The sequence below is a fragment of the Dendropsophus ebraccatus genome, chromosome 3 (assembly GCF_027789765.1).
Source record: "Dendropsophus ebraccatus isolate aDenEbr1 chromosome 3, aDenEbr1.pat, whole genome shotgun sequence".
Classification (NCBI taxonomy): Eukaryota; Metazoa; Chordata; class Amphibia; order Anura; family Hylidae; genus Dendropsophus; species Dendropsophus ebraccatus.
Genome location: NC_091456.1, coordinates 93360457 through 93387830, shown reverse-complemented (window position 1 = coordinate 93387830; position 27374 = coordinate 93360457). Strand labels below are relative to the sequence as shown.

Sequence of the window (27374 nt, the reverse complement as noted above, 5' to 3'; positions counted from 1 at the left end):
CGTAAGAGGGATCATCTCGGGGGGGGGCACCTTGCATTATCGTTGTAATGCAGGAATTTGAGGATGGCCTCAAAGCGATGCCTTGTCATGGCCATCCGGTGTATTGGAGTGTTATATAAAATATCCACACTCCAATACTGCCTAATTCGGGGTTTTTTAACTAGCCCCATGTGCAGCAGAAGACCCCAAAACGTGGTCATTTCTGCTGCATCAACTGGGGTCCAGCTGTGGGATCCCGAAAAAAAAGAGGAGACGGGGTGCTGAGCCAGAAACTGCTGGGCGTACAAATTAGTTTGCACGACCATCAGACTTATCAGTTCTTCACTGAAAAAGAGCTTAAAAAAGTCTATTTCAGTGAAGCCTGAGGGGTCAAATTGGATTCCCGATTGTCCCACAAAATCGGGAATCTGTGGCTCAAAATTGGGGGGGACTGGGGTCCAGATGGGCTCACTTGTATGGGGGGCTGGGGTGGAGATGGGGTCACTGGGGTGGAGATCGGGGGAGGCTGCCCGAGGCGTTCGCCTTGGACGCCTTCGGCGCCTTGGGGGTTCATCATCGCTACATGATGAAGAGGAGGAGGTCGAAACGAGGAAAGTAGGATCTTCCTCTTCTCCCTCACTGGCTGTATCGGTGTCAGAGGCAATAAGAGCATATGCCTCTTCAGCCGAATACAGACGATGGGACATTTTTGTAAGATTTAGATATGGGGGTTATGTAAATCAGTTAAATTTATTTATGTGTAGTGTGTGTGTTTTTTACACTTACACTTTTCAAGGGAAAAAAAAACCTGTGCCCACTTGTTGCTGATCAGTGAATAGTCACTGATCAGTGAATAGTCACTGATCAGAACAAGAGAGACAGGGGGGATGGCAGAGGGGTGGGCAGGTGAGGGGGTGGGTGGCGGAGGAACTGTCTGAGTGGGCAAAGAGAGTCAGGGGGGAGAAGCTGGCACAGGGGTGGGCAGGTGAGGTGGCCAGGTGAGGGGGAGGGTGGCAGAGGAACGGTCTGAGTGGGCAAAGGGACTCAGGGGGGAGAGGCTGGTACAGGGGTGGGTCGGTGAGGTGGGCAGGTGAGGTCTGAGGGGGCAAAGAGAGGCAGAGGGACTGGGCAGCACGGACGCAAAAAAAAGGGGGAAAAAAGTATTTGTTAGAGAAAAAAAGGTGATTAGTCAAAGGTGACTAAGTGATTAGTCACTGATCAGAACAAGAGAAGCGGGGCGGTGGGTGGGGGTTGGAGGAACAAAGAGGCAAGGGTGGAGGATGGCACAGGGGTGGGCAGGTGAGGTGGGGGTGAACTGTCTGAGGGGGCAAAGAGGGGCAGAGAGGATGGCACAGGGGTGGGCAGGTGAAGGAACGGTCTGAGGGGTCAAAAAGAGGCAGGGGGAGGCTGGCACAGGGGTGGGAAAGTGAGGTGGGCAGATGAGGGGGCGGTGCGGAGGAACGGTCTGAGGGGGGCAAAGAGAGGCAGGGGGACCGCTAGCAGCACAGAGGATGCTGCTAGCAGGATCTCCCTGCACACACTATGCCACCGACGGATGCGACAGCACGGGCAGCACGGAGCGGCGCAGGGGAAAACAAGCAAAAAATTTTTATTTTTTACAAAAAAAAAAAACTTGTGCCCACTTGTTGCTGATCAGTGATGAGTCACTGATCAGAACAAGAGAGACAGGAGCTGCAGCAGCAGTAGAACTACTGCTGCTGCTGCTGCTGCTGCACAGTCACAAATTTCAGGAGATCAGCCAGGCAGCACACAATGGGCACTGCTGGCTGATCACCCTGCACTATGCCACCAACGAGGCTGGCACAGATGGGGGGGGGGGAGCACAAAAACAGTGGGAGGGCACAGGGGAGAAGGAGAGGATGACAGGGGGGGAGAAGAGGAGGAAGACAGGGGGGGAGAAGAGGAGGAAGACAGGGGGGAGAAGAGGGGGAAGACAGGGGAGGAAGGGGGGCAGTAGCTGATGGGAAGAGGGGGGGAAGATGGCACAGGGGGGAATGGGACAGGGGGGCCGATATAACAGGTGGGCGGATCTCACAGGGGGCGGATGGCACAGGGGCGGATCTCACAGGGGGGCGGATGGCACAGGGGAGCGATGGCACAGGGGGGCGATGGCACGGGGGGGGCGATGGCAGGGCACAACGGGGCAGCAACGGGACTCACAAACACCCTCTCTGCTCGCCGATCCTGACGAAAAGGAGGGCGAGCAGGGAGGGATCAATATTTAGAAACGCCCGCCTCACCCGTGATTGGCCAGTTACTGGCAAACGGCCAATCCGGGTGATCGGGGGGCGGGGGTCACGTGGTACACGGCGTCCGGCATAACCGTGATTGGTGCTGTCTCTGACAGCACCAATCACGGTTTTCTAACGTCATACCGGCCCACAATGCACCGGTATCGCTGTGATTGGCTGCCCTTATTTGGCCAGCCAATCACAGCGATCGTGATGGCGTGGGGGACGCGATTCCGCGGCTGCAGGTGAGTAAAAGGTCGCTGCTGAAAGGATCAGCAGCGATCTTTACTTTATATGTTATTATTAACCCCCTGCAGCGCGGAATGCCCATGACGTAACGTTACGTCATGGGTCGTCTGGGGACAGACTTCCATGACGTAACGTTACGTCCAGGGTCGTCTAGGGGTTAATCTCCAATAAAACAAGTGTTGAGCTTGATCAGTGCTCCTCCCCTGCAACCTATCAGACTCTAGTGATTGGCCAGGGGAAAGCTGGCTCCGCCCACCTTCTGCCCATAGGTCTGTGCGGTCTTGACAGTTGGTAGTCTGGCATTGCCATAGTCACATCTAACCTCCCTGCATCACCTCAGTAATCCTGTCAGGCTTGATACCAAACCCCCCTAACCTGTTTCCAAAGCAGCCAAGAGGATTAATACTTGTCCTCAAAGTCTCAGCAGGACATCCTCTGTATTTATTAGTGCCTGCTGTCGGATTGGTGAATTGATAGAGGGTCTCCCATTCACTGTCCACATCTTCCAGGCTCTCAAGTCAGTGTGTTCATGCGTCTTCCTCCTGCTTGCCAGCGAGCGTTGACAGCTTCAAGTCTCTTCAGTAACTTCAAGTACCTATTCACACATACCTCATAAAAGGCTGGAAACCGCAAAGTCCCTGGAACAGGTCTGTCTACTTGAAATCCTATCTATCCATCCACCAAGTCTAAGGGTACTATTACACGGAACAATAATCGGCCCTATCTGGGCCATTATTGTGCCGTGTAATAAACACAACGATCAGCCGATGATCGTTTTCATCGGCTGATCGTTGATATAGGTTCAGACCTATAATTTTCGGCCACCGACCGCGTACAGCTACATGTAATAGTAGTGCGCAGCTGGCGGCTAAAGATTTGCAAAAGAATACATTACCTATCCATGATCCAGGGCTTCTCCTGCTCCTCTTCTCCCCGGGTCCCGTGCGCTGCAGCTTCACAGCGGCCTGTCTTAGCTGACGGCCGCTCAGCCAATCACAGGATGGGACCGCCGCGGCCAGTGATTGGCTGAGTGGCCTGTCAGCTAAGACAGACCGCTCTGAAGCTGCAGCACGCAGGACCCGGGGAGAAGAGGAGCAGAAGGAGCCCTGAACCCGGCATAGGTAATGTACTGTATACCAGTTTAGCAAGGGCTGCAAGGACATCGGTAACAATGTCCCTGCAGCCCTTGTTAAATGATTATCAGGCCGTGTAATAGGCCCTGTAAATCTAGACGATCAGCGCTTGTTTAAATTTATTATCGGGCCCCTATCGGCCCGTCTAATAGTACCCTAAGTTATAGTAACCAAGGTAACCCCTCCCCCCGAAGCTAAGGACTCTGATCAAGCCAGCAGATATTCATCATCAGATGCCCCTGGATTGTACATAGTTATCCTTCAAGTAAAGTTTCGTTATACTTTAACCGCGGTGTGAAGACTTTTATTAAAAATATTCCCTCGTGTGTATGCTGAGAGGAGAAGGGCCCCGGCACCCTCGGACCCCACCGTGACAGGAAGATTACTGAAGGTGAGCCCGAAGGTTGCACTACACCACCCAGCAACACACCCTCAGCATATTACAGTACATCGCACTATGCTATGGTATAGCAATGATCAGTTTATGTAATGTAATGTAAAAACGTTAAAGTCCCCTTAGTGGACATAAGTGTAAAAAAAAAAAAAATTAAAAAAAGTTTTTTAAAACATGAAATAGCCCATCCCCCAATAAAAGATTAAATCACCCCTTTCCATTTTATAAATAAAACACATAAAAATAAACATAATATACCGTAACGTGCGTAATCGCCTAAACTAATAAAATAAACCAATATTGTTCCCACACTGAACGGCGTAAAAATAAATTGGTTAACAAACGCCAGGGTTGATTATTTTTATTACATTTTATTTCAAATAAAATAAATAAAAATTGATCAATAATGTCTCATTTACACAAATAAGGTATTAACAAAAACTATAGCTTATGGTGCAGAAAATGACGCCCCATACAGCCCTGTACGTAAAAAAAATAAGAGTCAAATAAGGGCCATTGTAATCACACCTATTTGCAAAAAAAAAGTTTTAGTGTTAATAAAAATAGTAAAACATTAGACAAGCTATATAAACTGCATATTGCTGTATTCACTCATCTCTAATAGTAGATCAAAAGGCACCTTTACCAAGTACACCTGTTCCTAAAAAAACAACAAGCCCTTACACAGCCCTGTAGCTGGAAAAATAAGAGAGTTAGAAGATGAGGAGGAAAAAAATAAAAGCTAGATTGAAAATTGTTCCAGTCCTTAAGGCCATTTTGGGCTCTGTCCTTAAAGGGTTAAAGTGCGCACTGAGAATCAAACACCCTGACACACTCATGGTTAGGGTACCTTCACATGTAACTAGGGATGATCCAAACCCGCCGAGGTTCAGGTTCGGCTGAACCCGAACGCTCGGCATCGGATTCCCGCTGTGTGCCCGCTACGTGCAGCGGGCGGATACAGTGGGAGGACCGCCTGGAAAACTGGGATACAGCCTATGGCTATGGCTGTATCCCAGTTTTCCAGGCGTTCCTCCCGCTGGATCCGCCCGCTGCACGGAGCGGGGAGACAGCGGGAATCATTGCAGAGGGTTCGGGTTCGTACGAACCCCGTCCGAACCAGGTTTGGACCATCCCTACATGTAACTGATCCGCAGCAGATTTCACGCTAGTTTATATATCCTGGGGGCATGTGTTCTGCTAAGGCCGCATTCACACGTTCCGCATGGAACACGGATGTGGAAGGCCTGTATCAGGAGTCTGTCCCCCGCAGGGCAGTATCTCTGATATGTTAGCGGGGAACTGTACAGATATCAGCTGCGCTGCTTTGCTTTAATAGAAACACCTGTCCATTAGGCAAACAGGATATATATCAGGGAGAAGTCACAAATTATTGTGCAAACTGGAAATTGTGCAAATTGGTTTGCGCAAAAATTGGCACCTTTTTCCGAAGTACACTGGACACATGTTTGATAAATTCTAAGATTGGATCACTATTTCTAAAGTTAAAGTGTCGCTGTTGTTATAACTTTCAAAATCTAAATTAAAAGTAGCTGTGTTATAAAGCAAGTTTGCAATTTACAATCATTAATCTTTTTGGCTCAATGTGTCCATCAATCACATGACTACCTTCTCTCTGTGAGCGCTCAGATGGCCTGGGAAACGCTGGACTTCCTGTGTTTAGACTTTTTGAAAGAAAAAAAAAAAGTGTAAACACAGGAAGTGACACTTTTCATGATAACTAAAAAAAAAAAGAATGTAAATTGCAAACATACTTTGTATCACATCTACTGTTGATTAAGAGTTTGAAAACGAGAACGAGAAGTCCGGCCGAACGAGAAGTCCGGCCAAAATTTATTTTTTATATGTTATTACTTATGGAAAGTTATACAATTTTCTAATGTACATTATTATGGGAAATGCTCATATACTGCTATTTCCCTTAATTTAGTGTATCAGGAAGTGTTAGAATTCTCTCAGAAGCAGTGACGTCACGACCAATGGTGTAATTCCTATGGAGTGTCCAGCAGGGGGCGCTCTATATATAGAAGTCAATGAGTACCAATGACTTCTATATATAGTGCGCCCCTGCTGGACACTCCATTGGAATAACAATGGATGTGTGTATGTAATGTAATGTACTGTACTTTGCGATTGAATACATTTATGGAATACTTTGGGGAGCAAGTGTCCTTGCTCCCCAAAGTATCCCATAAGTGTAATCAATAAATACATTTGCAGGACACCGAGCAGGGAGGGAGAGAGGTGCCATCTACCTCTCCCCTCCTTGCTCGGTGCCGGGAACATATACAAAGTACCACTCCCCCATTATCTGCAGATAATGGGGGAGTAGTACCTGTGCTATCTATCGCCGCCCGCGCCGCCGCTCACACAAGTGCCGCCCGCTCCGCCGCTCACACAAGTGCCGCCCCCTCCTCCTAGAAACACTATGGCCCCGTTGACTCCCCGCCGCCCGTGCCGCTCCTCACACTATCCGGCCGGCCACCGCTCTCTGCTCCTGCAGGCCGGCCGCGTCAGCCCGGGGGGGGGGGGGGGGGTTGAGGGCTGACGCGACCGGGATACAGGAGCAGAGAGCGGTGGCCGGCCGGATACTGTAAGGGGCGGCGGGGAGTCAGCGGGGCCATAGTGTTTCAAGGAGGAGGGGGAGCGTAGGAAGAGGGGGCACTACTGTGAGCGGCGGCGGAGCGGGCGGCGATAAGATAGCACAGGTACTACTCCCCCATTATCTGCATATAATGGGGGAGTAGTACTTTGTATATGTTCCCAGCACCGAGCAAGGAGGGGGAAGGTAGATGGCACCTCTCTCCCTCCCTGCTCGGTGCCCAGCAAATGTATTTATTGATTACATTTATGGGATACTTTAGGGAGCAAGGACACTTGCTCCCCAAAGTATTCCATAAATGTATTCAATCGCAAAGTACAGTACATTACATTACATACACACATCCATTGTAATTCCAATGGAGTGTCCAGCAGGGGCGCACTATATATAGAAGTCAATGGTACTCATTGACTTCTATATATAGAGCGCCCCCTGCTGGACACTCCATAGGAATTACACCCTTCGTCGTGACGTCACTGCTTTTGAGAGAATTCTAACAATTCCTGATACACTAAATTAAGGGAAATAGCAGTATATGAGCATTTCCCATAATTAATGTACATTAGAAAATTGTATAACTTTCCATAAGTAATAACATATAAAAAATAAATTTTGGCCGGACTTCTCCTTTAAAGGTTTATTCTGCCTGGATTTTTTTCTATTTACTTTACTTTACTATTTGCTAAGCCTTAGGGGAATATTAGAAAAGAACATACTTACTTTCCTCACTCATGCTTCTATTCTCCAGAAGCCCTCGCACAGAGCTCCACCCCCTGTCAGTACTTTACCTAAAGCAGCAATTGCATGCACAATAAAGCCAATAATATGCCGCTGTAAGACAAATTAGCACTAGATTTTCTGAAAGTTGTGGCCAGCACCTGGACTTTATGTTGCTTCAATGGGTACTCCAGAGAAAAAAATGTTTTCTTTATTATCAGCTGGTGTCAGAAAGTTATATACTTATAAGCTGCTGTATGTCCTGCAGGAAATGGTGTTTACCTTTCAGTCTGACACAGTGCTCTCTGCTGCTACCTCTGTCCATGTCAGGAACTGTCCAAAGCAGAAAATGTTTTCTATGAGGACTTGCTACTTCTTTGGACAGTTCTAGTCACGGACAGAGGTGGCAGCATAGGGCACTGTGTCATACTGGAAAGAATATGTAGTTTAGAAATCTTACAGCCACTGCGGCTACCACTCCATTCATTCTATATGGGTCTGCCTGCCAAACATTTATGAGCACTGTATTTTAATTAAGGGGGGGGGGGGGGGGGTTCAACGGGTATGTTCACACTGTGGAATCCTGCCTGGCTCAGTGTGCCATAGCCTGTGTATGGGAGAGCGTGCACTCCTCCGCTGCAGACGCTCTCCACTTAAAGAAGTGACATGTAGCTTTGTGAAAGGTGTTCTACTACGCCATATGAGGCCAGGAGGGGCAAGTAGTCACCTGGGCGGGGAGCCACCCGTGACTAGTCATGGCTCTCTGCCTGTCAGTGCACTCTACAGGGATGACTGACAGGCAAGAGGCCACTAATGGGTCTGCCTGTCAATTAGACTCCTTAGTAAATGTCCCCCATTGTGGTTTATTTTAGTGATAAATATTGGTAGCTAGCCTTCAGTTGTAACTTAACGCTAAAGTACTATTGCCGGTGGGATACCACTGCAGTCACTGACTGGCTGAGAGGGCCTTGGCGTTGCAGTAGCCGGACCGCAATGGTCTAGGAAGCCAGCTGAAAAGTTCATCAGGCGGCTGTCCGAGAGCAGTGCTATGGGGGTGGGTAAGTATACTTTCTTTATTATGTTCCTGCACCACCCTGCCTGTGTTTTTTTTTATTTTCATGGGACTTCTCCTTGGGGGTGCCGTGCCGTATTGCATAGGATCTCGCACTGCGAGCTCTGCAGCGAAATCTGCTGCGATACTGGCTACTGTCATTTTCTATGTCTTTAAATTTTCACAGCAGATTTTTCAGCGGTGGCTGGCCAGGGAGCCAGAGAAGTAATCGGGAGTATGAGCAGGTAACATATTGGGCCAGCAGCGCTGGGTTAAGTGTGAAAGGGTTTAAATTCTCGCAACAGAAGAGCTCAGAAGAGGACAACAGTCACTTTGAATATTCAGCACAGATTTTGCTGGCACAATTTTTGGTCACCAGGCACATTTGCATTGCTCCCTGTTGTACCAGTACAATGGATCAAAATTCCTCATTTCCATAAGGAAGATAAGGAGAATTAGCACCCAAAGATTTGCCAATCAGTGCGTTGTCCTGCTGCAGCCACTGATTGGCTGAGCAGATTGTCAGGCAGCCGGGAGTCACAGAACCAGGCCGGAGTGCGGACCGGTGAAGTATGAAAATTTTGCTGCGAGTATGTAAACCTATTCAAAAGAACAGTGCCAGGAATTGCAGCGGATTTCGCTGCAAACTCGCAGTGTGAAATCCGCTGCGATTCTAGTATGTCTGAAGTTACCCTTAGGCTGGGTTCACACTACGTATATTTGAGGCTCTATTTTTGAGGCTGTATAGCAACCAAAACAAGGAGTGGATTGAAAACACAGAAAGGCTATGTTCACATAATGTTGTAATTGAGTGGATGGCCGTCATTTAATGGCAAATATGTGTTGTTATTTTAAAACAACGGCTGTTGTTTGGAAATAATGGAAGTTATTTACCGTTATATGGCGGCCATCCACTCAATTACAACATTGTGTGAACAGAGCCTTTCTGTGTTTTCAATCCACTCCTGGTTTTGGTTGCTATGAGGACCTGACATGAGGACCAAATACAGCCTCAAATATACATAGTGTGAACCCAGCCTTAGGCTGATCAATATACTTACTATGGAATCCCGGCTGCAGTGTATACACTGTGGCCGGGATTTCATGCGGTTGCAGAGAAAACTGACAGTGCAGACAATGTAAAGTGCGGCTCCAGACGCACTTTACACTGTGTGCTATGGAGAGCTGGAATGCAGGCACACCCGAAGGCGCCCACATTCCAATTAACAAAAAAAGAAGTTCATCCGGCCAAGAGGTAAACTTCACTAAAAGCGGCTGTTCAGTGACACAGCCGTGTCACAGAACAGCCACTGTCATACCTTGTGTGAACCTGGCCTGATACTGTATGTTGAACAATTTTATCATAAAGTGACCAATTCCTTCAAACACAAAGTGTTTGAAGTATACTGTCTCTCTAAACAAAAGGTAATATTGCTTATAAGGTATAACAAGTGGGGGCGTCTGCTTTAGTCTAGTTTCACAAGTACCTTTTGTGCTCATAATACAGCCAGGTATTCTAGCCCAACCACAGCTTTTGCTGATAGATCCTAAGATGCTGTAAATTCACATCAGTAATCCCATATTTAGGCTTCCGTAATCTGCACGCCTGTGCGTGTTTATCAAATTGGTCTTTGCTCTTGCAGAACTTCTTTACAGTTTTCCTTTTGGTCTGTCTGGCTGACGTTTTCCTCCTCCAATATGTGTCAAGAACACCAGTAGTTTATGATGGGTCTTTCCCTACTGCAGTATATTTCTTAAAAGCTTAACCTCAAACCCAAGAGGATAGAGCAGAATCAATAATAAAAGACGCCAGCTCGCTATTACAACAGAAGGTTTATAAACTAATGAATCAGCAGTGGAATCTCTCTATCCATTACTGATACATAGCAGGGCACTTACTTGAGATTGAACTGGAGACCGTGCTGCAGAGCTGAAATCAGAGACATGGATATTTGCCAGCTACAAATAACCCAACATTATTAACCCTTGAAGCATTACTGTCAATTGTAGTAATTTCAGATATAAAAAAAAAACAATAGGACCTAACAGCACCTTGTTATGTAGAGTCATAATGGAAAATAGCTGGGGGATGCATGCCGGAATGCCAACAATCCCAAAAGATGTCATCAGACATGTACACTTAGTCTTAATGCAGCCATTTTGTAGAAATAGTAAACCTATTATGAAATCAGTGTGGCTAAGTAGTAAAAAAGCCCATGAATCCACACAGCTTTATGTAACTGTTAAAAATGGTGGTTTGGGAGCTACCCATTGCCTTTCTAAATGGTGCACAGTTTAAAGGATTTATTATTTCGGTACTTATGGTACTTTTTATCATTACCATTTTGGAATATGTAATTTTTTTGTCTTATTTATTTCTTACCATCTTGTTGAGGGGATAATTAACAAAACACAGCAATTCTAGCTTTTTTTTATTTTATGCGTTCACCATTTCAATGTTTTATATAGAAAAAAAAAGGGAAGTGCAAAAAGTACAGTTTATTTACTTTTATTGGAGGGGACAGGTTTCATTCATTTTATTCACTTTGTATGTACTCCCCCCCCCCCCCCCCAGGCTGTTATGGAGAACCATTAGCATCAGAGACAATGTAATCTGGATGTCAATAGGTAGGTATGGATCTGAACTCTTTACATGTTGAGGCATGACTGCGGCATGTAAAGAGTTAACCTATCAGGGACAGGGTTTCATCATCCCTGATAAATGCAGTGGGGGCCTGGCTGTCATATTGACAGCTAAGTTTTCAAGATCCTTGCACTTGCCTTTAGGCCCATGAAAAGGCAGCGGCCTAGAATATGGATCTGTAAAGGGGTTTTCCAATTTAAGGCTATGTTCACACTTTGTAACAGACCGGCAGTTCAGTGACCCCGACCGGGTACCGGAACGGCCGATCTGTGCCCGGATCATCGCGCCGGTACTTAAGTACCGGCCGGATGATCCATCTGGCTGCAGAGCTCTGATGCGGGCACATTAGCGTGTGCCCACATCAGAGCTTCCCATAGTCCACAGTGAAGCAAGCGGCTGGAGCTGCTTGCTTCACTGTGTGAACTGACAGGTCTTTCTGCGGCTGGAATTCACAGAATTCCGGCCGCAGAAAACTGACATGTGAGTTTTTTCCGGAGCCGCATGGGATCCCGACCGGAGCGCATACGATGTGTGTACGCTACGGCCGGGATCCCATTACAAATTAGGCTATGTACAACTCCTCAAAACTACGGCCGTAGTTCTGCGGCGAGAACTACGGCCATAGTTATACGTAGTGTGAACATAGTGTATAAGTATTTTTAGGCTATCCACAGAATAGAGGACAAGTATGAGATCGTGGGGAATCCGACCTCCGTGCCCACTGGAGATCTCTCTATTGGCAACCCGACGAATGGCACCGCAGGTCGGCGCATGATCCTTGGCTCCATTTATTCTCTATAGAGCCGAGTGCTGTACTTGGCTCTCTCCAGTGGCTCCATAGAGAATAAACGGAGCCACAGGCCACGTGCCGAACCGTGGCTGTATTCAAAACAGAGAAGCTGCAGGGCGCAATCTGGAGATCGCCAGGTGGTACAGAGGTTGGACATCCCACCCCCCACCCAATCTCTTACTTGTCCCCTATCCTGCGGAGATATGTATAAATAAAAAGTGACCCACATGGTGTACTTAGATAACAGCTTTATTTTGAAGCGACCTGTACATTGCTTCCATTTCAGCCTAAAACTGGTACCAGTCTGAGGAAATATATTCACAAGGGTACAACAAAATGGAAGGAAAAGTAGCTATTGTGACAGGTTGATAATAGGAATGGGTAGTGTCCCAGTTTAGACAGTCAATGATTTCCTTCCTTTTAACATCCTACGAAGGATGACTTCAATGCCACCTCTTGTGCTGATGCGCTTTAACCATCCATGTGTTCTCTGGCGCTTCAGGAATTTAGGCTGATACTCCATGCCCCTCTTCTTTGTACGGATAGGCAGCAAGCTCCAGTTTGAAGGTAAAGTCCGGGAAAGGATCCCACAGCCAGAGAAAGGGATCTCTGTCTGACCGACAGTCCGGAACACACTTGTAAATGTCCTATGCTGTGCAAAGAGACTGGTTACTGGAGGCTTCAGCATCATAAACCTTTAACAGAGAAGAGGTTATTAGAGAAGTAGCTGTTACCATAAGAACATAATAAGTATACAACTATGCAACCACTGTTTTTGCTGATGTAGTCATTTATCGGTATTATCTCCTTCAGGATTCAGGCAGTTTTTGCCAGAAAAGGGATATTCCAATCTTGTGGGTCTCATCAAGTTAAAGGGAATCTGTCACTAGGTTTATGATGCCTTACAGAGGACAGCATAAACATGCTAAACAGATCGGTGTATGACATCATTTTGTTCAGCCGTTCTCCTAATATGCAGAAGAGTAGGATTCTTGCCACAACCCTCCCCTGGTCCACCAGCTGCTGATTGACAGGTGACTGCCTATACACAGCATGGATAGATAACTGCCTATCAGCAGCTGGTGGGCAGAGTTTTCTGCTTCTTATGAATATCCAGGACTACTGGGCTCATGCACATAATGGAGAGGACTACTACTATGGCAGTGCTACATTTTAATAAATCAGTCACAAGATAATTGAAACAAAACATACACCAATGTCCCCCATTGTAGTTCATTTTAGTGATAAATATTGGTAGCTAGCCTTCAGTTGTAACCTAACGCTGAAGTACTATTGCCGGTGGGATACCACTGCAGTCACTGACTAGCTGAGCAGGCAAGCCACTAGTGGGGCTGTGACATTGCAGCAGGCGGCCTTCCTGTGAGCGTCAGGGAGGTGTGACTGCCAAACACGTTCACCACCAGTTAGCAGCTGAGGACCACCACCATGCCTACATTAGGTAGAAATTACAAAGTGAGTTTTTGGGCCATTTAAGTAACACTCATATTGTTTACTTATATGCCTGGAACCAGCACTCAGGACCATATAACAATGCATATATAGCTGAAGGGATGATTTTATAGCCATTGGTTCCCTTAAACTAAATTAGATGAGATGGAATACCCTTTTAAAGAACAAGCCCCATTGTGCAAGTGGTTCAGAGAATTTTTTTTTTTTTTTTTTTTAACAAACTGTATGTTAATGGTTGACATGTTGAAAAATTAGCATTTTTCTAAATATGAACATCTCTACTTGTAAGAATCATGCCACATAAATTAGTAAATAATTTACTTTTACAGTATGTCGTCTTTATGCTGCCATCATTTGGTAACATCCTTTTAGGCTTTGCACATTGTAAGGTTGCAAGTTTAGCAACAATTTCAGATTTTAAAATCAGATTTTTGAAGGAATCGGTTCAGTGGATCTGAAGGGAGGCAGAATGGATTTTTAAAATTCATTTTTTCTTTTTGCAGTTATTTAATTTATATCCATTCTTTTTCTGTAACACTGCAAGTGTGTACAAGGTAGTACAACTCAATATTTATTGCCCCAATATGTGGTCCTACAGTGCTACCTGACTCAACCACAGGCCTCGAAGATTTTGGGGCCTTCTTTTTCTTAGGATATTTTAGATACCACTGCAGGTTTGTGTTTTGGAAACTACACCCTCAAGAAGTTTATCAAGGTGTATGGCTCGCATTATGACCCCACAGGTAAATTTTACCATATATTAGTATTGGGCCCTAAAAATAAAAATCTTTTATTTTCACAGTGAATACAGAACAATAAGCACAATAAAATGAGTAAGGCAGAATATCTGTCCGGAGTTCCTATTAGGGTACGTTCACACTGAGCAAATACAGCGGAATTCCGCGGCGGAGAATCCCACCGTGCTCAGTGTTCCGATGTGAGAGAATGAGAGGGCGCACGCTCCTCCGCTGCTGGCGCTCTCTCCGCTCAAAGAAGTGACATGTCACTTCTTTGAGCAGAGAGCGGCGGCTGCGGAGGAGTGCGCTCTCTCCCATAGACGGGCTATGGCACGCTGAGACAATCGGGATTCCGCGGCAGAAAGTTCCGCCTGTTTTACTCAGTGTGAACCTACCCTATGAAAGTCCAGATGATTTTCCGGACCCACAGGATTACATTAACGAAGGACAGGATTTTTCCTGAAGGGTTTCTGTTCGGTAATTTTTAGATTCTGTCCTATTTTTGCCTGGAATTCCGGCACACATGCCCCCATAGTAGTCTATGGGAGTGCTGAAATTCCAGGCACTTTCTTGATCAGGATTGGAGCGCCACCCACCATTCCCTATTGGCAGCTCATAATGGAAGTTGTAGTTCTGCAACAGATTAGAGGATGACACAGTACACAAAGGGGGAGGCAGTGCCACAGTAGAACTACATCTCTCAGCATTGTGTACAGGGTAAGCTGTAGAACTACATCTCCCAGCGTGGTATGTTGTAATATGCAGGACAACATCTCATAATGGGAGATGTAGTTCTGCAACAGATTAAGGGTTGACACAACACGAGGGGGAGTCTGTGGCACCAATGATGTAGCTACCATAAAGGCAGACCATGCAACTGCCTTCACGCTTGCTACAGCTTGCAGCACCCTCTGGCAGGGCTCCCTGCCAGTCTCTCTTGTAAGTGGAGGCAGCATTGCACCTCCAGCCACACGAGCACCACCACCACCCAATGCACATTCTCACATGACCTGGCCTAGACCAGTGACCTCACCAATGCACTGGGGATCTAGGAGAACGGAATGTCATAGGGCTGTGCTGGGTTGTGTGAGTATGGTCAGGAAATCCTGAAGGAAATTCCCGATGAACCTGAAGCTCCAGGAGCCCAATGTAAAAACCTGTCACAGAGCCCCTGTCTACCATGTACTTTTTATAATACAGGTGTCCCTTATGTGGGGACTATACTGCTGCCTCTGTGCTCTGTGCAGTTCCATCTCTGCTCTCACAGACCCCTAGGCAGCCCTGTACCACCATATGCTGCCTCTGTGCACTCTGCTCTCACAGACCCCTAAGCAGCCCCTAACTATAGGGCACGGCCTATACATATACCCTGACTATCGGGCAAGGCCTATACATATACATACCCTGACTATAGGGCACGGCCTATACATACACATACCCTGACTATAGGGCACGGCCTATACATATACATACACATACCATGACTATAGGGCACGGCCTATACATATACATACCCTGACTATAGGGCACGGCCTATACATACACATACCCTGACTATAGGGCACGGCCTATACATACACATACCCTGACTATAGGGCACGGCCTATACATACACATACCCTGACTATAGGGCACGGCCTATACATACACATACCCTGACTATAGGGCACGGCCTATACATACACATACCCTGACTATAGGGCACGGCCTATACATATACATACCATGACTATAGGGCACGGCCTATACATATACATACCATGACTATAGGGCACGGCCTATACATATACATACCATGACTATAGGGCACGGCCTATACATATACATACCATGACTATAGGGCACGGCCTATACATATACATACCATGACTATAGGGCACGGCCTATACATATACATACCATGACTATAGGACACGGCCTATACATATACATACCATGACTATAGGGCACGGCCTATACATATACATACCATGACTATAGGGCACGGCCTATACATATACATACCATGACTATAGGGCACGGCCTATACATATACATACCATGACTATAGGGCACGGCCTATACATATACATACCATGACTATAGGGCACGGCCTATACATACACATACCATGACTATAGGGCACGGCCTATACATACACATACCCTGACTATAGGGCACGGCCTATACATATACATACCATGACTATAGGGCACGGCCTATACATACACATACCCTGACTATAGGGCACGGCCTATACATACACATACCCTGACTACAGGGCACGGCCTATACATACACATACCCTGACTACAGGGCACGGCCTATACATACACATACCCTGACTACAGGGCACGGCCTATACATACACATACCCTGACTACAGGGCACGGCCTATACATACACATACCATGACTATAGGGCACGGCCTATACATATACATACCATGACTATAGGGCACGGCCTATACATATACATACCATGACTATAGGGCACGGCCTATACATATACATACCATGACTATAGGGCACGGCCTATACATATACATACCATGACTATAGGGCACGGCCTATACATATACATACCCTGACTATAGGGCACGGTCCAACCGAACTCACCACCTTCCTATAAACACGATCGCTGCTTAGACTCAACGGGCCGGCGGTCACCATGACACTACACACATTACTATCAGCCAGCAGTTCTCTACATACACTGTAACCGGGCGCCGACTAGAAGACCAATCTACCAGGTCACCGAGGTGTCGGCTCTCATCCTGCCACTCATTCACTACATGTCCTTCTCTCACCTGCCGAGGGATCCCCACGCCGCCATGCTGTCGGGCACCTTCAGCTTCTGCGCAGGCGCCGTATCGTCCACACGCACAGCGCAATGATTTGTGGGAGTTGTACTTAGTGTGTGTCTCCATGACTACGTGTGGTGCTCTGTAGTCACAGCGTGTTATTCCCGCTAAGTACAAGATGGCGCTGTTGTGTACTCCGTGTGTATTGCTGTGACAGGAATACGTCTCCTGTATCAGCATTGGCTGCTCTGTACGTGTCTGTGCTCCGGGTTTCTATCTATCGTCCTGGAGAAGTAATGGGATGTGGAGCACAGGCTGCTCCTCTATAGCGCTGACATACGCTGTATGGAGGGATGGGCCCACCTAGAAGAAATCTGCCCCTCCTGCGTGCTGTACGCCTGAATGTGCCCCAGTATCCCATAGACATCCATATGGCGCTGGCTCCCCCGCTGCTGCTATGCCGACTTCCTCTACACCATTATCAGTTGTGTCTGAGGGGATTTCTGCCCGTTCACCCAGAAGAGTGTGAGGAGGGACACTGTGTGTGAGAGAACCTGCACCATTTCACTCCCAGTGGCTGAAGACGGTGGATGGGAAAGCATGGATACAGCCATAGGCCACTGGTATTCAAATGGCACACAATCAGACTCAAAACTAGGTCCAGAATATGGCCGCCATATTCTAGGATCAAGGGAAAGTGGAAGGTGGTCATGTAGCACATCATGGTATACCAGACATGTCTCAGCAATGGGCGGCCACTATCTGATCTGCAATATCTCCTGTGGTTTAGACGTCATCAACGCCCAGGGCGCCAAAATACCACGTCCCGGCCCTGGTAGTACTCTATTCAGATGTGTGGAAGTGGAAAATCCTGACACTACTATCTGAATATACATTATGTGATGTGTAGGGGAGGATGATCATGCAATTTGTGAATTCTTCATGGAAAAATAAGACATCCCCCTGAAAATAAGATATAGAGCATTTATGTAAAAACAAAAATTAATATAAGACACTGTCTTATTTTGGGGGGAACACGGTATGAGGATGAGACGTGCAATATACTGCCTTCACTGTCAATGTAATGGAAAGTACAATCATAATCCTAGCTATACATTGTGATGGTCTATCAGCCTTCCACCATCTCTCTGTTTTGTGCAGTCTCAGGATTCTCTAAGGCTACGTTCACACAGAGCAAAAGGAGCGGATTACGCAAGGAAATATTTCCGCCTGAAATCAACTGACGCTGAATTCCGAGCAGAATATAAGCAGAATGTAAGCAGAATCCCTGCGTATTCTGCTAGGAAAGTGTTCAGCTCGTAATCAGCTCCTGACAAATTCAGCGCGGAATACTCGAGGAATCCGCGCTGAATCCGCATGCATTCAGCGCTGAAATTCAGCGAGTATTTGGTGAGTAAACTAGACTATACCAGAACATATACTAGAATCCTCCCCTCCCCCCCTTTTCCCCATTTCCGCGCTGATTCAGCGAGTAATTTCCGCTTGTATTACGCTTGTATTCCGCGCTGAATACGCGCGTATTCCGCGCTGAAACAGAAAATCAGAGCCTCATTGATTTGTATAGGCTTCCGCTAGCGGAAGAATGAACATGTTCATTCTTCTGGCGGAAAGCGGATTAGTTCAGTGCGGAAATTCCACTGTGTGAACTGCAGAGCAGAATTTCCATTCAACACAATGGAAATTAGCTCTGCACCTATTTTAACGGCTGAAATTTCAGCGCTGATTCAGCGCAGAAATTCAGCTGCTTTTGCTCAGTGGGAACGAGCCCTAATCCAACACAGCTTTAGGCTGTGCACACACAATGAAAATATTTTTACATTGTGTGAATATGGCCTCAATTTAGTATTGTGCATGTGCAAAGCCTTCTTGAACTGAATAGCTGAGAAAGGGTGTGACAATTAGACAATTCTAGTGTAGCCGAGTCACAGAGGGGCAGGGTTTCCTCCCACTGGGGGCAGGCTGGCCCACCTCCAGTGCTTCAACCCGGACCGATGCCCGGTAAAGGATCGTCGCCGGTCTATTGATATGCTAAACTTAAAGTCAGTGTACCTAATGTCATGTATGTTCATACATCACTTTCATAGGTTTATTTTCACAATGGAAATCTGAGGTTGACCCTCTACTAACAACTATGGATGTTCTGTGGATTTGTTGTAAATCAGCAAAAGGATTAGCCTCCTTATTACTTACCGTCCAAGAGCAGTTTGGCGATCAGCAATGCTTTTTCCAGCATGATGGAGCACCTTGCCATAAAGCAAAGGTGATAACTAAATGGCTCATGGAACAAAACATATAGATTTTGGGTCCATGGCCTGGAAACTCCCCAGATCTTAATCCCATTGAGAACTTGTGGTCAATCATCAAGAGACAAATGGACAAACAAAAACCAACAAATTCTGACAAAATGCAAGCATTGATTGTGCAAGAATGGACTGCTATCAGTCAGGATTTGGTCTAGAAGTTGATTTAGAGCATGCCAGGGAGAACTGCAGAGGTCCTGAAGAAGAAGGGTCAACACTGCAAATATTGACTTGCTGCATTAACGCATTCTAACTGTCAATATAAGCTTTTGTTAGAAACGTAGAAACATAGAAGATTGTCGGCAGAAAAATGTTACTCATAATATGATTGCAATTATATTTCTGTATGTGATAAAGACATCTGACAAACACACATAAAAACCAGAGGGCGGCAGATCATGTGAAAATATAATATTTGTGTCATTCTCAAAACTTTTGGCCATGACTGTATTCATGTTTATTCTAATAAAGTAAACATATAGCTCTGACGGTACACTGAATGCCAGTCTACCGCCTGTGCCATAGACTCCATTCTATGGTCAGGCAGCAAATTCCGCCATCCGCCCAAAGAATGAACGGGTTTATTCTTTGGGCAGAAAGCAGATCTGCGGCAGAAAATTCTACTTGGAAATTCTGTAGTGTAAATCCCATTGAACAGAATGGGACGTTGCCATATGCTCTGTTCATATTTTACAGGAGGAGTTTCAAGCGGAAATTAAGAGCAGATTCCTCTTCAATTCCTCCAGAATTTTTTAGCACAATTTTCCACCACAGATCCACTTTCTGGCCCAAAGAATTGACATGTCAATTCTTTGGGCGGATTCCGCTGGAGAAATCGTATAGAAGTCATTAGGGCTTGAATTCTGCGTCCATTCCACCAGAGCTAAATATGCGAGGAATTTCAAGCATAAAACTTTCCTCTTCAATTCTTTGCCTATATCTCAGTGAAAACATACCCTTACTCCTGCCTTTTCCCAAATGGCTTCTGCAGTCTTGCAACCTGCACAGTTTCTTTTAGGATCTTTTGGTTCCTCCAATTCAGGTTTGCACTTTCCTGTACTTGCTCACTATGGGCCTTTGCACACTATGGAAATTGTGCGGATAAGCTCTGGCAGATTCCATGCTCGCCCTATCACGCTCCCGCTTGAAGATCTGCCCGTCCTATAGGCTTCATTCTATTCGGGCAGATTCCGCCAAAAAAGAATTGACATGTCAATTCTTTGGATAGACGGTGGAATCCGCCAGACGATGGAATAGAGCCCATGGGACAGCCAGATCTTCAAGCGGGAGCATGCACGGAATATGCCGGAGCTTATCTGAACGATTTCCATAGTGTGCAAGGGCCCTAAGATGACAATCCAAAGTCCTGCAGAGGTTCTCTCAACGAGTCTATAACACATTTTGAAGTTTTGGTGCATCTGTGTCTAACTGAACAGAGCAGCTTGTGTCCTTGCTTTCCACACTTATCCTCAGGCTGTGTGTGGTATTACAACTCTACTTCCTTTAATAAAACTGATGTGTAATACCACACAAAGTGAGAACATGAGTAATGCTGTTTCTAGGGAAAAAAGCGCCCTGTCTTTATAATCCTGGATGATTCCTTTTAAAGGGACACTGCTAGACCCCAGAATACTTAACCCATCTCGCCAAGTTCTGCTCCTGGAGCCTGCGCCAGGACAGAGATGTCCTTGTCAGAAGCCCGATGCGCGCTGCATAGAGTCTGACGCCCATAGAGAATAAATGGAGCTGTCATTCTCTATGGGCATCGGACTCTATGCAGTACGCGCGCCGGGCTTCCGACAAGGATATCTCCGTCCCGGGACCGGCTCTAGGAGCGGGACTTGGCGAGATGGGGTAAGTATCCGGGGCTCTAGCTTGGGGTCGGGTGGCCTTCACCCCGGCACGGGGGGTGACGGGTTCCCGTTAAATGCATTGCCACCCAGAGGGTTCACAGTTCTGTCCTGGTCCTAATATGTGTCCCTTGTATCTTCATGCACACAGAGGCTACCATTACAGACTTCCTTTGTTGCATCTTCACATCTTTAGTTGGCAGAGATGATAGAGCTTAGGAAGTTGGACCCGCACATGTATGTCTCCAAGTCGATCAGCTACCTATAAGTCTATAAATAGGGTTCTTTCAAAACAAAATCCTAACAAGTGGAGTCAAGCATATTACAGTGCAGTTGTATAATGTAAATCCAGACACATTATTATGATTATCAATTTCTTAAGAGCCTCCGGAGACATGTTACATCACCCAACTCGGCTCTGCTTTCTATAAACAGGGAGTGTATGAGCACAAGGAACACATATTCAGCAGCACATGGCAAGCAGTATGACCAGCTGAACAGGCTGAACATTATATCCTGCTGAAAGGGAAAGGAAGCACATGGGAACAACTTGGCCTGAAAGCTGTTATTGTTTTTTCTACACATGACTATACCTGACTACTTCTATTCATGTATTCATTTTACCTTTCATCTGCAACAATAAATAATTTACTTTGTACCATGTTCACATGTTTGACAACCTGACCCATGCAAAACCTGTTCTCAACAACTTTTCCATAGATATTGAACAGCCTACTCTTAGGGCAAACTGGAGGGGTACTCCAGCGAATTTTCTTTTTTCTTTTAAATCAACTAGTGTTGTACAGTGCCAGAGATTTGTAATTTAAATCTATTAAAAAATCTCCAGTCTTCCAGTACTTTTTTTTTTTTTTTTTTTTTTTTTAAATTCTTTATTTTCAACCAAGCAAGGAACAAGGCATGACAGTATCCAGCCACACATGCCGGAGGAGAAAAACACCAACATCAAATAAATGTCATCAGGAGTTAGCATGTAGCCACAATCCGGCCATGAGACACACTTAAACGTACAGAAAATCAGGAAAAGATCTCCAACCAACTGCGGGAGGACACCCCGCCTGTCCAGCTCGACCTTTTCACTTTATCAAACATAAACCATCACAAAAACACAAAACAAACATAGGACTACACTGTAACATCAGATGTGCGAAAGGAACGCATAAACATATAAGGACACAGGACAGAAGAGGAGGGGAGGGAGGGGGGGGAGGGGGGGGAAAGGAAGGGATGGGGGCCAGCGTGTGTCAGCAGGTGTATGAACACTCAGTTTCATCTTACCTCAGGTAAAGGTCCCGTCCGGGAGGCATCAGCAGTACGCAGGAGATCTCTATAGGCATCCGTCTCCTGGAAGGTAGCCCAAGGAGCCCAAGTGGAGTGGAAGTTTTTATTTTTGGAATGAAGTTCTGCAGTGAGATCTTCCATCCACATTACGTCATTTACTTTGGCGACCCAGAGCGAAGGGGAGGGAGGGGAGCGTTGTTTCCAACAGAGAGGAATACATGCTCTGGCCGCCATTACTAAGTAACTCAGCAAAGAATGTTTGTATGCCTTTAGAGGGATCTCGCTGTGGTGGAGTAAGAACAGGGCCGGACCCAAACGCATGGACAGGCCGGTCACCTTCTTGATGGTTTCAATTACAACTGACCAAAAGTCAAGCAAGCGTGGGCATTCCCAGAACACATGTAGGAATGTCCCCTCAGCCTCCCCACATCTCCAGCAGTTAGGGTCAACCTGGGGGATAAGGGAGTGTAGTTTGGACGGTACTCTGTACCACCGCGAGAGGATTTTGTAGTTAGCTTCCTGAAATTTGGAGCTGATGGAGGACTTGTGCGTCAGATAGAAAATTCCCGATCTCTGGGCCCCAGTAAGATTAATTCCCAGATCGGCTTCCCATTTAAGGAGATAGGGTGGTGGGGTCTCCTCCGGACTGGCCTGTAGTAACTGGTATACAATAGAAAGGGTATGTCTGAGCGGTTCCTGGGAGTTGCAGAGCTCCTCAAAATCCGTGAGTGCACGGGTAAATTGGGTTGCCTGGGGCAGAGATAACAGAAAATGTCTCAGTTGCATTACCCTCCAATGTCCCAAGGCACACGGTTCCGTCAGCGCTAGTAGGGTTTCCGCAGAGAGCCAGTCTCCATTCTGTATATAAAACTGGGCTCTATGATTCCCAGCCACTATCCAGTCTCGGAATACCTTGCAGGGGGTGAAGTCGGGATTCCCCAAAATGGGGGTCATACTGGAAATGGGTGGCAGGAAAGCTTGTCTAAGCGTCCTATCTGAGCATGTCGCCAACGCAGGGCCAATGGTGGGATGATATTTAAGATCATTAAGGCGTTCCACCGGTAGCCACGCTACACTATTCAGTGGCAAGCCCGTGTACGATTGTTCTATCGCCACCCACGGTTTCCTGCTGCTGTTCCTACACCAGTCTACAACATGTGATAGCTGAGTGGCCAGGTAGTACTTTTTAATGTCAGGCAGTCCAATCCCTCCACGTTCCTTTGGGCATGTGAGTAATGATTTCCGGATGCGCGCTGGTTTGCCACCCCAAATAAATTTAGATTGGATGGAGGATATGGAACGGAAAAAGGCTGTCGGGATGCGGATGGGGAGGCACTGGAGCAAGAACAAGAGTCTGGGTAGAATATTCATTTTATAAATGGCGCAACGCCCAAACCACGTGTGGAGTCCTTTCACCCAGCGAGTGCAGTCAGCCTTGACGGCATTCAGCAACGGCAGATAGTTACGTTGATACAGGGTACTGAGGTCGGCGGCCACATAAATACCTAGGTATTTGATAGCCTCAGCAGACCAAGAAAAACTGAAAGAAGAACGGAGGCGATTGACCATCCCCATAGGCAAGGAGATGTTCAATGCCTCCGATTTGGTGAAGTTTATTTTAAAATTAGAAAGTCTGGCATAGGTGGCGAACTCTCTCATTAAATTTGGCAATGCAATGAGGGGGTCGGTAATGAAGAACAACAGATCATCGGCATAGGCCGCTATTTTATACTGCGTCCTCCGTATCGTCATCCCATTGACGTTTGGGTTTGCCCTGACATGACACAAAAATGGCTCCAAGGTTAGAATAAAAATCAGGGGAGACAGAGGGCACCCCTGGCGAGTGCCGTTCCGAATCGGAAAGCCTTCCGAGAGGATGCCGTTCGCTTTGACTTGTGCGCTTGGTGAGGCATATAAGGACATGACCCAAGCCAGGAAGGAGGGGCCCAGACCAATAAACTTCAATGTTTCCACCATGAAGGACCAGTTAACCCTATCGAAAGCCTTTTCTGCGTCTGTTGAGAGCAGCATTAGCGGCGAGCTAGACAGGTTGGCTTTATGAATCAGGTTAATGGCCTTCATGGTGTTGTCGCGCGCCTCTCTACCAGGCATAAAGCCCGCTTGGTCTGGGTGAACGATGCGGTCCAGGAGGGCCACCAATCGTGAGGCAAGTATCTTGGCAAATAGTTTAAGATCTACATTAAGTAACGATATTGGTCTATAGTTAGAGCAAAGGGTACTATCCTTCCCTGGCTTGGGTATGACCACCACATGAGCGCGTGTGGAGTCACTCGGCAGGGAGGCCCCCCGTGAGATGGAATTATAAGCGGCCAGGAAGTGTGGGGATAGCTCTTCCTGGAACGTCTTATAATATGTCAGACCAAACCCATCCGGACCCGGGGATTTGCCAGTTTGTGTGGATTTGATCGCCAGTGCTAACTCCCCAGCTGAAATTGGCGCCTCCAGGGCCTCAACATCCTCCGCCGACAGCGCGGGCATTCCCGATTGTGTAATATATCGACGGATTTTGTCACGGAACGTCGTGTCCATCGTCGCCGGATTGTCTGTGTCCACAGAGTACAAGGTGGCATAAAACTGTTTAAAAGCCGCCGCTATTGCCCCTGGTGTGTTAGCTCGTGTAGTCGGGCCCGTTTGGACGAACGGGATATAGGACTGTTGATGTTGTGTCCGGAGCGCCCTAGCTAGTGAGCGCCCGCATTTATTACCGTGTTCGTAAAAGTGGCGCCTGCATTTAGCCAGTTTAGACCGGGCATTCTTAGTAAGGTGTGCTCTCAGAAGGTCGCGGGTTTGCAATAAAGTCACCCTGGTGTCTTCCGTAGGAGTGCGTTTATGCAAAGTTTCCAGCTCCTCCACCCTTCCCAAGAGCTGCAAGGTCTTAACGGCATGGTCCTTTTTGAGTCTAGAACCGTGTTTAATCAAAATGCCCCTGGCTACGCATTTATGAGCCTCCCACAGGATCCCTGGGGAGATGTCGTCTGAAGCATTTGTCGTGAAATAGTCGGTTAGGGACTTCTTAAGATCCTCCCGGGCCGCTACGTCAGAAAGGAGCGAGGAATTCAGTTTCCAATTCCATTGACGAGGGACGGGTTGGGGGAGAGAAAGCTCCACCGTGGCCATCGCATGGTCAGAAAAGGTGATAGACCCTATTCTCGCTCCTGTAAGGAGATGCAGGTCCCTATGATGGAGAAAGCAGTAGTCTAGTCGGGAGTACATGTCCCTGACCGGAGAGTAAAAGGTGAAGTCTTTGTCACGAGGATGTAGTGTTCTCCACGTGTCTATGTACTGATGGGCACGTAAAGATGCGTTAACCCTCTTAACCACCGCCGCAGGCAGGTGAGAGTGACCCGTGGAAGTGTCTGTCTTTGGATCTAAAGCTACGTTAAAGTCGCCCCCCATGACAGTCACCCCTTCTGAGAAGTCCTCCACCAGCTCCAAAAAGCGTTTCAGCACTGAATCCTGACCGGTGTTAGGTAGGTATATTGACACTAAGGTGTAGATGGACGAGGCAATTTTACCTTTCACCATCAGAAGCCTGCCTTCCCCATCACAGCGAGAATCAAGGAACTCCCAGGGAAGGGAGCGGGATATCAAAATGCTCACGCCCCGTGCTTTGGAATCATCAGTGTGACTATGGTAGGCATACGGGAACCACCTGTTAGAGAGATTGAATAAAGAGTTAGCCTTAATATGAGTCTCCTGAAGTAAGGCGACCTGTACACGCTGTGCCTTCAGGAAGCTAAGTAAGATGGACCTTTTACCTGGGTCATTAAGACCTTTCACATTCAAGGTCCCCACCAGAAATTCAGATTGTGAAGCAGACGCCATGGCCAGTTCACGTCCTCCTGCACACTCGCCCCAGGAAAGGGAAGAAGCGAGGGGGGGGTAGGGGGGAGGGAGGTAGAAGCGAAGGTGGGGGAAGGGGGAAAAGTAAGAAGCGGAAGAGATAGACAGACAGACAACAAATGGACGAACACCAACAACACTGAACGGGACAGTGAACACAAATGAAGAACTTAGCACCGAGGTGCACGTGGGTCAGAACGGCCCACCTCAAAAAACAAGGAGAAAGTAGAAAACCATGGAGGAGAGAAGCTCCCCACGGCAGCACAGACCTAAATCAACAGTGATGGCTATGGTCAGACCCCATAATGGGAGGGAGGAGGGGAAGGGGGGGGTGAGGGAGGACCCGGTGGGGTGTAGGAGTTTAAGGAGGGGGGGTAGAGGGATAGGGAGGTGGGGGGGGGGTAGAGGGATGGGGAGGTGGGGGGGGGATGGGGATGTGGGTGGGGGGAAAGGTGAAGAGGGGGGCATCAACGACCCCCATAGCATGCATAAAAAGCAAAACGCACTCGGTACCTCAGAGGTAACAAAGAAAACAGAGAACAGGACCCTGCCCGCACTTAGCCCAGAGTCTCCAGTCCCTGGTCATTAAGGCAGGGCTAGCCATAACTGTTAACGGAGGAACAGTGCAGGAGAGGTTGCATTATTGGATTCCGCAAGGACATGAGTGCTTAACAGGGTTTGCATAGTCTCAGAAATCTGGAACTCCGGAACCCTTCAGCGCCCCGGCGGCAGTAGACATCCTAATGGGCTCCCTTAGGCCTCCATCGGGAAGGGTAGAGACAGGTCCGCTCGTGGCGGGTCAGGTTCACTCGGCGTAGGTTCCGCAAGTGGGGCTCTGCGGGGAGGTCTCCTCCTCTGGGACATTGCTGAAGATGATTCCTGGTGTCCCAGCGACAACCAATCAGGGATCGCGATCGGTGGGATGTTCAGGAAGGTGAAGAGCTCGGACAGATCATCCGGGTGACGGAGCAGGAACGTGGAGGAGTCTTTTCTGATAATGAGATGAAAAGGGTGACCCCATCTGTATGAGGCGCCCACTTCCTTAATGTTTGCAAGTAGCGGTTGGAGCAGCCTCCGCATGTACAGGGTCCGCGCTGAGACATCAGGGTATAAGTGTACCTCTGTTCCCTCAAAGTCAATCCGTGCAGAGTCCCTCACAGCTTGGAGGATCCGTTCTTTATCTGTATAGTAATGGAGACGACACAGGACATCCCTAGGG

General features: G+C 47.3%; 2 protein-coding genes across 2 annotated transcripts in view; one reads left to right on the top strand and one right to left on the bottom strand.

Moving 5' to 3' along the window:
- ABHD8 (abhydrolase domain containing 8) overlaps positions 1-27374 on the top strand; it is a 67881-nt gene that overhangs the window by 13311 nt on the left and 27196 nt on the right. The gene's annotated exons all lie outside the window — the stretch shown is intronic.
- Positions 12066-17030, bottom strand: MRPL34 (mitochondrial ribosomal protein L34). The gene is made up of 2 exons (XM_069964397.1): positions 16828-17030; positions 12066-12527 (listed from the first exon to the last, which is right to left on the bottom strand). Exons 1-2 carry the CDS (start codon positions 16851-16853, stop codon positions 12227-12229), a joined length of 327 nt encoding a protein of 108 aa, XP_069820498.1. The 5' UTR covers positions 16854-17030; the 3' UTR covers positions 12066-12226.